This window comes from Atractosteus spatula, chromosome 25 (assembly GCF_055471065.1).
Source record: "Atractosteus spatula isolate fAtrSpa1 chromosome 25, fAtrSpa1.hap1, whole genome shotgun sequence".
Taxonomy (NCBI): Eukaryota; Metazoa; Chordata; class Actinopteri; order Semionotiformes; family Lepisosteidae; genus Atractosteus; species Atractosteus spatula.
The window spans coordinates 10,588,717-10,598,828 of NC_142730.1; the positions used below are offsets into that span (position 1 = coordinate 10,588,717).

Consider the following 10,112-nt stretch of genomic DNA (forward strand, 5'->3'; position numbering starts at 1 on the left):
TATCTGAAGCACTGGGCTTCAATATCAGTTTTTGTCGCCATGATTCCCAAACCCTGAGGATAAGGTCTATGGAAAGAATATAATTAATGATGTCTTCTGTAATTGATACTTGAGTGATTCAATCAGCAGCTCGTTATGGTTCACAATTTAACACCTGGTTAGACAGGTGTGTGTAGGACCTGAAGCCCAGCAGTCTTGAGTATATAAAGGCCACCGGGGGAGGGGGCTTGTACTATACATGAGGTTTGTGTGATCATTCACCAACATGGAAGGGAGAGGCTGTGTGTTGTGTTTGCTTGTGGGATTCTTTCTAGGTAAGGTTTAGGTTTATTGCTTTGACTAAAAGGGGCAGCACAAAGGCAGATGGGAGGATTAACTGCATGCTGCTCGTATTTAAGGATTTCAGTATAGTTATTTGATCTTGAGTAGAGATGTTGCCTGAGTGTTAAATCCATGACTTGGATGTTTGTGTGCTCTTGAAATTCTGCAGACCTTTGATTCTCTGTGCATTGAGCTCTGTTCACTTGTGGTTGTTGCTGATTCATTAATGCCCTATTGGCTTGTTTCTTCTGTTCTCGTATATTGACTTAGTCCCTCGGTGTCAGATGCTTATGATCCCTTAAATGTTGCCTTAATGCTGCCTTAAACCCAGGCTGCTTCCACGTGATTATTGACCCAGTGGTGTCCTCTCCTCCCCAGTGTCTGTAGCTGAAGCCCTGCAGTGTCGGGCTGTGCCTGGCAGTCTGAAGCAGATAGATGCTGGTGCTGGAAGAGTGTGTGGAGTCGACAATGCAGACAACCTGGTCAGCTATCAGGGCAACAGCTGGGTCTCTCTGGCCATGAAGGGGAAACATGTGAGTGTGGGGCCAGCAGGACTCTGGAGTGTGAGTCTCTCAAGCCTTGTGTTTAAGTGGCTTCGGGTAAGGTGGATCCAAGTGCAACCAGGTGAGGCTGCAGCTGATCTATATAGGTTAGAAATGATAGCTTTCATGTTTATCCATGGATAGTGGCTGCTTTCAGCCAGAACATCTTTCACTCCTCAAGTGTTCATGACCTCATACTGAGGAATGAGCACTGCACTACCCCCTGCTGAGAACAGCTGTTTTTTGCTCTCCTCTGCAGGCTCCCTCATCCAGATTGATGCTGGTGGAGACAAGTTTGTGGTTGGTGTCAATGCTGCCAATTCCATCTTCTGCCTGAACAGCGGGCCTGTGCTGCAGTATGCTGGCCAGGGCAACATCCCCTGGATTCCTGTCGTGGGCTCCCTCAAGTACTATTCCTGTGGGCCTTTTGGCTGCTGGGGAGTGAACAGGTTGGACCAGATCTTTGTCAAGCTGGATGTGAGTGGGGATTCCTGCAAAGGCTCCGACAGGTGGTACCCCATCCAGGGCTCCCTGTCCCTGGTGGAGGTGGGCTCAGATGGCAGTGTGTATGGGGTGAACAGGAATGGAGTGGTCTTCAAGAGGTGAGCTGGGGGAGGGGTTAATGCACATGGTTGCATGAACGACTGTCCTAATTCTAGGCTGCTCTAACCCTGTTCCTTTTCCTGCAGGGTTGGTATTGATGCCTGTAACCCCTTTGGCAGGAGGTGGTGGGCTCTAAGGGCAGCTGGTGTGGCCAGGCATGTGTCCTATGACCGAGGAATCCTCTGGGTTGTGTGCAAAGATGGCCGAGTCCAGAGGTGCCAGGTCTGAGCAGCCTGGGTGGTCTGGCCCTGAGTGGGAAGTGACAGACATGACTAGGCTGCATGAAGGATTCCGAGTGGAATGAGGCATTAATGCCCGTCTTGTTATTCTGTGCTGCAATAAAAATGCCTGGAAAACCCTGTTCTTCTGTGGTGTCTAATTCATTAACTTCAAATTGGTTAATGAACTTAAAACCAGTCCTCCTGATTTAATGAGGAGGACTACCTAGGATGTCACATTAAGCATTCTTATCCCACATGGCCCTTTGCCTGTAATAAGCTAATAATGAAACATATCTAGTCTCTTTCCACAGTAGCTTAGTCCCACTTTTGTGCATGAATGGATTAGCTAAAATGCTACTATGTTTCTTGGGGAGCATCACTGATTGGTCTTTTCCAGTGGCCCTAAACAGGGATGTAAGTTGAGGCTGTGACTGGAGTCTTCAAGGCCTTTCACTCTCTTAACCCTAAACCACTCCAGTGTAATGTTTGTTTCCATAATGTTTTGGTGCAAAGCACTTGGTCTTAACTTTCTATTACATCCCTAACCATGTTGACTGGGTGCTTTCAGTTTTTTACAACTGAGTTCATCTTCATGGTTGAATCCTCACCTGAGGTTTAGCTCAAGTTCAGGTGTAATACTTCATTGCTGTAACTAGTTGAGTGGGATGTGGTTTGGTGAACTTGTACAATTTAAAATGCAGGTGCCATCTGAATACCTGCAACACATGCCACAAAAATAACACCTATTAGTACTTTACTGAGTTGTGTGTATTTGTAATATGTGAACCAGTATTGCATACAATCCACTCAACTGTGATTTTTTTTCAGCTGATTATATTTTTATTTCTGTACTTGTAATCCGTTTTTCCATTTATCTTTCCTAATGTAAATTTAGCCTTTTAAAGTAGGCTGAGTATGTAACAATTGCTGATACAATGTCATTAAGACATTTGTTTTTGCAAAAAATCATTACCAACTGCAACAATATGGTTACATACAGTACTTTTGACCACACGTTGTGCACAGAAGTGACTCCTGTTTCCATACACGAAGGTGAAGGTTATACAGTAGATTTGTTGTTGCCCTTTAGGATTTTCAATACTTAAATTGGGCCCCTGAACAGTGCAGGACAATCACTTGAACCTGAGAATGTATCTGGTCACTCTTTACGGTTTGGGCTGATTCCAGAGCAAAATCTTTGTTGTAACAGACGGCACATTTGAAATGAAGCATTACTAGTGGTACAGTCTTTATATAGCATCTCCTGATTTAAATGTTACTTAACTATATATCCTAACATTTGCTTTATAATTTTTCCCACATTATCTTATCTCGTTCTAGTCCTACCCGTCTGTGCTCAGCTTTCTGACCACTAGGTGGCACTGCTGCTTGGCTGACTGGCCTCTTGATAGACTTATCAGGGATCTTCAAAAAAGCTTTGATATTTTTAATGAGAAACATGAAAAACAGACAATAGATTAAAAATCCTCAAATTTGCTGCTGCCTTTTTAACAGTTTTCTTGTTAAGTCAAAATTTGTGACAACCATAATCACACAATTAATGGTTGTATAAAACTATCAGGGATATTTAACAAAGCTCTATGTTTTTAAATATATTGAGGAAAAGGGCCCCTGATCTCATGGAATGGCTCCAGATTGCTTGTGCTATAGAGGCAATTTTGTTCAGCCACAATTATTCCAAACGCCAGTGCTGATGGTTAATGTGAACATTGTCTCTGAACAACCAGAGAGTGCTAATTCAGGGTCTGGGGTATATTCTTCCCAAACACCTTTGAGTACCACTGAAATATTTCTACCCAAAGTTTATAGAACTTGGGGCAGAGCCTTCAGAAGATCTGCACCTGTCACATAAAGGAGAAACAGATATATCTTCAATTTAATTTGAGATTTTAGTCAAATTAGTTTTAAAATAATGCAGTTGACCTATGACCTTCTGTTGCAATATCTGGTGTCTAACATTATTAGAGCACCAGTGGATATTGTTCTGACCCTCGTTAGTTCCTGACATCAGGTGTCCTTCAGGAGATTAACAGACAGCTCTGTGTGCCTTGAAAAGCAGGAAACAAACTGTGATATTAGTTGTCTAGAGATGTGAGGTCATTGCACAAGATTGTAGAACAGATCAGCTCTTGTAAATTGATCATAGAACAGCTCAGATTTTCACATTGAGAACATCTTGCTTAACAACGTGTCTGACCTGTAAATAAAAAAGCATGTTTGTGAGAGGTCAACACTGTGGGATATTCTGCCTGAACCTCAGCAGTGAGCTAGTGAAGTCTCTGTTGATCCCATTTGAGAGCTGGTCCACAGTTCTACTGGACTGATGTCAGGAGAAAAGGTCTTGTCTCATCCCAGCAGCTCCCCAAATAAGCTCACAAATATAGAATTGACTGTGGCTTTGAACTGCATATAGAACTAATGGTGGCTTACAATGAGCTGAACAGCTGTACAAGTCACTGACCAAGTCACTAAAAGGAAATATCTTGGGTAAATAATACTACAATTTTTATTTTTTAATTAAATATTTTGCTTTCTTGTTCCATGTTAACAGACAATATGTGAAAATGTTACTGCAGCAGAAAAAAAATGCAGATCAGGGGGAATTTCAAGCTTTTCAAGAATGATGAACAGCAATGGCGCTTTGTGGCAAATCTCTGTGTCCTTTGTGCGAACACTCTTACCGAAAGAGTGCAATGTGAAAAGCTTTTGCATGTGTAAAGTATAGAAAGTGCCTGTGTATGTTGACTTTCTCTTTTGCAATACTTTAAATGGGATTATTATATGGTATTTTAGCCTATAAAATAACTTGACCTACAGTGTATATGTGCATGTATAAGACTCTTGTAAAACACATTGTGCGAAAGAATTAATTGATATTGATACTCTCCATGGTTACACAAACAAAAGGTGGTGTCAGAGGTTATATCAGTTTGAATGGAAAGAGCCTCTCTGGAGTATGTATCAGTAAGACACTGTGTTCAAGCAGCAGCCAGGTAAGACTACAGCAGACGTGTATCATTCAGCTGGTGAGCATAAAGCATGTTAGATGAGTGACACCTGCAGGAAAGGAAACCTGTTTGCAAGAGGGAATTCTTTTCCTTTCTACAAAAAGGCGCCCTGGAAGACATACTATTCTGTACAGTTGTTGAACACATTCCATTCTGAAGCACAGGTGAGCTGTGTATTGGGCCGGGTGTAGTTTAGTTTCTGCCATAAACTCTCAGATGGAGGAGATGGATAGAAATGTCCAAGTTACAACACCCAGCTCTACTTGGGAGCCTCGTTTACTAACTCCTGAGTAACAGGGCTCTATGCAGCTGATGTTTGAAAAAAATGCTCCTTTGCTACAGTACTTGTTATGATCCCCGCTTCCCTGTTGCCTAGACCACGCTGAATTAGGCAACCTACCGGATCACTAATTCACCACCACACCACCATCTCATTATACACTGAAGCACAGTCTTCCCTGACCTCCTCGCTCGGTGTCCATGTGAGCTTTATTATTGCTTTTCGCTCGTCTCGTTTACACCTCTTCGGCTTGGAACTGCTTGTCTCTGTTGGACCTGCGGCTTCTGGATTGCGGAAAGTACACTCCTCGGTTTCGGACTCCCGGCTTTCTGCTTTGAACGACGGCTCTCGGGTCCCGGCTTTGATTTAGGATTACTGGCTTCCCCGTCTGATTTAGTTTTTTCGAATTGCGGAAAAGATCGGTTGCAGGATTATTTTCCAGCTCCCGCATTTATATTTTATAATGTAAAATATTATATTATATTTGATATTTTAGTATTTTATAGTTTATATTTTAGTTTCGGTTTTATTAGCTGGACTCGTAACACTACTTTGAATTGGAATTGAATGAACTGAGTCTTTATTACATCTGTTGTTAAGTAGGATTCTTTAATGGTCTTCATCCTCCCTCTGCCTAATTAATTCAGACTGAGACTGGTGATGAGGCTGCAGTTACATGGGGGATGGGAGATGGGTGTGACTTTATTAATGAACAAGTAATAGGTTTATTCCATGCTGAAAAAAAGAAGAAAGAGAACACAACGTTTCGGCCGTGGAGCCTTCTTCAGGTGAGTCTTTATTAATTATCAATCACATGGGAGACTCCTGGGAAAAAAACTATAGTTGCTGCTGGAAGAGGTGTTAGTGGGGCCAGTAGGGGGCGCTCACCCTGCGGTCTGTGTGGGTCCTAATGCCCCAGAATAGTGACAGAGGTGCCGTCCTTCGGATGAGACATAAAAGTGAGATCCTGACTCTCTGTGGTCATTAAAAATCCCAGGGTGTTTCTCGAAAAGAGAAGGGGTGTTACCCCTGTGTCCTGGCCAAATTTCCCCCTGGCCTTTACCCATCATGGGCTCCTAATAATCCCCATCTCTGAACTGGCTTCATCACTCTGTTCTCCTCCCCACTGAGAGCTGGTGTGTGGGGAGGACTGGTGCATCATCCAGGTGGGGCTGCACACTGGTGGTGGTGGAGGGGATCCCCATTACCTGTAAAGCGCTTTGAGTGGAGTGTCCAGAAATATATATATATATATTTATATATAAGTGTAAGCAATTATTACTAATATTATTATTATTATTATAGGCTAGGCTGAAGTAGTAGGTCTTCAGTCTGGATATGAATCCTGACATATGGGGTGAGAGACTGTTCCATAAGCTAGGGGCCCTGTAACTAAAGTCTTTACAGCCAACTGTTATTTTATTAATATGTGAAGAAGACCTGCGTTCTGTGAACTAAGCAGGCGATTTGGATGGTATACATTAATAAGTCCATTAGATAGACAGGTGTCTGACCTCTGAGAGACTTGTAAGTACGTAGAAGGATTTTGAAGTCCACCCTGTACCTGACAGGAAGCCAATGAAGAGAGCTAAGTATGGGGGTTATATAGTCGTACTTTCTGCTCCTAGTAACAATTCTAGCTGCTGCATTCTGAATTCGCTGTAAGGTGTTGAAAGATTGGAGGGTGCTCCCTGATAGTAGGGCATTGCAGTAGTCTAACCTGCTGTTACAAGAACATGTATTCATTTCTCTGTGTCTTGAGTGGAGAGAAACTGCCTTAGTTTTGCAATATTTCTTAACTATAGGAAGCATGTTTTAGATACTGTTTTAACATGAGAGTTAAACGAGAGCCTTGTGTCTACTATGATGCCCAGGTTACGTGCAGGGTCTTTCAGGCAAATTTTTAAATCCTCTGAGTTCAGTGCTGAAGTTATAGTAGTCCTGTCAGTATTGTTGCCTTCAAACAATAGAACCTCAGTTGAGTAACAAAAAGTTTTCTCACATCCTAGTCTTTATTTCATTAGTGCAATTAACTAAAGTGATAATAGAAGAGTTGCCATTTGAGTGTCACCAGAATATGAATGAAAGTTAATATTATGTTTTCGTATTTTCCGACCTAGCGGCAGCATGCAAAGAGAGAACCATACTGGTCCCAGCACTGATCTCTGTGGTACCCCAAATTGAACTTGTGACATTGACGAAGCAGTACAATTATTAGACATTTGAACATAATGAAAACGCTGAGTTAAATATGAAGTAAACCAATTAAGGACGTTTCCACATAAGCCAACCTCAGACTCTAGCCTGTGTATCAAAAGTTTGAGACAGGCCTGTAGTTGTTAAGAACTTGTGGGTCCAAATTTGGCTTCTTAAGGAGCAGTCTAACAACCGCTACCTTAAATTGATCAGGTACAACTCCTGATGCAAGGGACGTTCATCATACTAATTATAGGTCCTGCCGGTACTTCGAGGGAATCTTTGACTAGCTGAGTGGGGATGGGATCTACCGGGGAGTCTGTACACTAAAAGAATGTATGTAGATGATTCAGGAGCTATTTTAAGGAGCATTGCTTCAAATGTGTGAAAGTCATTAATAGTTTTTAATTCATTTCTCAGAGACTCACTGAAGATGACTGCTAGGCCACCTCCATGCCCTGAGCAACAAGCTTTCTACAAAAACGTTTCGCCATTAGGTGAGACTTCAACTACAGGAATAGTGTCAGTGGGTCAAAGCCAGGTTTCCGTTAGTAGGCACAGGTCAGAGTTGGTGTCAAGCACCATATCATTAACCAGAACTGATTTGTTGCCTAGTGAGCGAACATTTAACAGTGAGCATTTTATGGTAGTTTCATGTTTTAACTGATTTAGGTTTACCAGTGGAATGGAGATTAAATTGTCAACACAGGAGCCCCTAAAGGAACGTCTGAATTCTAATCTAGGTCTAGTGATAGTTGCAATACTCTGTCTATTCACACTCATATCTGGTTCTGGATAGTAATGTGATTGATGGGATGCCGTGTGGTAGAGAACCTGGGTCGGTACAGGAGGTGAACTAGAGCTGGGAGTACAGACAGCACACGATTTTAGATCACATGGCTGAGGCCTGGTTGGTGCTCTTAGTAGTCAAGCAAGCAGCTTCTCTGCTATATTTTGGGATAGAATTAATGATCCCTTCTGGTTAAGCTGGAGACCATCCCGTTTATAAAAGCCATTCCCAAAAAATGTCCCAACTATTAATTAAGGTTATTCTATTGTATGCACACCAAGTCTCTATCCAGCGATTTAGGGAGTACAGCCTACTATAGGGGACGTCCCCTCTGTATAGGATTGGTAAGGGACCAGACACAATTAAATTCCGACATTTTTCTTTGTGCTCTTTTGCACATAGAAATTAAGCTGCTCTTATACCCCTCGGATTGTTGGTACTTTATATCATTAGTTCCAGTGTGAACAACCAAGGTGGAGACTTAATTGCTGGAAAATGTGTCTAGTTTCGCCTCAATGTCAGAAACTCAGGCCCCAGGGAGGCATTTTACAGAGACCACTGCTTTGTGATGGTTAGGATTTCTAACATTCCTGATTATCGAGTCGCCAATTATGAGCACCTTATCTGCATCAACAGACGCGCTGCCTAAAGCAGTTAGAACCTGTTGCTGAGTCGGATTGGTGAGTGGTGTGCAGGGGGTCTAGTCCTTGAGCTCTTAGACCCCTGTCTGCGACCCAGGGCTCGCGTGTGGTTGCTGCTGGTGCCGGCGCTGACCTGGAGACAGCTGGGCCAGGAGAGACTGCAGCCAATTCTGAAATGACTGAGTGCTCTGAAGGAGCTGAATCTATCCATCCCTCAATCTGGTTAACATCTAGTGTGCTAATGCGCTCCTCCAAAACATGAATTCTGTCCTCCAACTCTACTATAACAAACATTTCTGGCATTTAAAATTATCAACACAGTGAAGACGTGAGCTGGACATGGCTTCACAATCATGACAAGTCAACGTATTGCTCACAGGCCAGAAGCGACACTCACTAGGTACCACAGAACTCTCTTTTACCAACTTGTCGTGCTGGAATACAATCCACCTCTGCTAACTGCCAGAAAGGGGAAATAAAGGACGCAAGGAAATCCTGCACTTCATTAACAGAATCAACAATTCATTTCTCCTGAGATCTGCACTCTGTACATAGTCTTCTAGTGAATACAAAACACCCCAAACATAAGAGGCTTGAACTCCTTCCTGCTCAGACTGTCATGTTCACACAGTAATAACTCGATCTCCCAGGAGAAACAGCACTAGAACAATCCGATCCGTGTGACCGAGCCTCAGCACGTCCCTGCCTAGTCCAGTAAACAGCCATGACTCTTGAATCAGCAGTGAAAAAAGAAGCTCAGGTGAGATGTTTTCTTTGCTTCATACTTGAGTTCTGAGCAAGTCAGTAAAATTGGAACGCGCTCCTGACCGCCAAATGTTACATCACAAACTTGCTGCCACTACGTGACACATGCGCATAATCAGTGATTATAATCATTAATATTATTGATTGAAAGTTATTATACAACTTTGTATTCTTTCTGCTCTCCCCACAAGCAAATGGTTCTCTTATTCCCAGTGTCAGTTGGAAAGTGTGTGAAGACACAGAGCAGTGCTTCTTCTGTATGACATGACCTCAGACATGCGTCTCCCCACGATCACTTCAGACTACGGCTTCCTCCCACTTTCCACAGACCTGTTACCTTGTCTTTCACACAACACCATAACTGTGGCTTTTCCTGATCATAAAAATCTGCAACCAAACCAATCTAAGACAATTCATGTTCATTTGCAGCACCGATTGTATGAAAGAATGATCTAGATTTGCAACAGGCAGATCTGTCTGCTATACTGTGCATTATAATGTTCCTACTTGATTCACAGAGCAGCTCGACTCCCAGCACACTGCAGCAGGGCTGCGGTGTGAGAAACCCCTGTGGGCCAGGAGAGCCAGACACCTGCTGCTGTGCCGCAGGAGGTCAGCGGACTGATGGGTGGACAGACTCGCCGGTTTGGGCTGAAGCTGAATCACCTGAGCTCTCCTGCGCCCCTCTGTCTTTTAAGTGTTATTCTCTCTCCTGCACTTCACT

The 10,112-nt window shown here is 43.0% G+C and overlaps 1 protein-coding gene across 1 annotated transcript; it reads left to right on the top strand.

Moving 5' to 3' along the window:
* Positions 1–265: 265 nt before the first annotated feature.
* LOC148815404 (fish-egg lectin-like) lies at positions 266–1,694 on the top strand. Its single transcript, XM_088905704.1, has 4 exons — positions 266–314; positions 700–945; positions 1,123–1,465; positions 1,553–1,694. Exons 1-4 carry the CDS (start codon positions 266–268, stop codon positions 1,692–1,694), a joined length of 780 nt encoding a protein of 259 aa, XP_088761830.1.
* Positions 1,695–10,112: the final 8,418 nt, after the last annotated feature.

What these genes read in the sequence shown, in the direction of transcription:
- LOC148815404 (XM_088905704.1), top strand. Translation starts at nt 266, where the DNA reads ATGGAAGGGAGAGGCTGTGTGTTGTGTTTGCTTGTGGGATTCTTTCTA. An exon ending in GCTTGTGGGATTCTTTCTAG is followed by an intron (nt 315 to 699) that starts GTAAGGTTTAGG and finishes TCTCCTCCCCAG; the next exon opens with TGTCTGTAGCTGAAGCCCTG. An exon ending in AATGGAGTGGTCTTCAAGAG is followed by an intron (nt 1,466 to 1,552) that starts GTGAGCTGGGGG and finishes CTTTTCCTGCAG; the next exon opens with GGTTGGTATTGATGCCTGTA.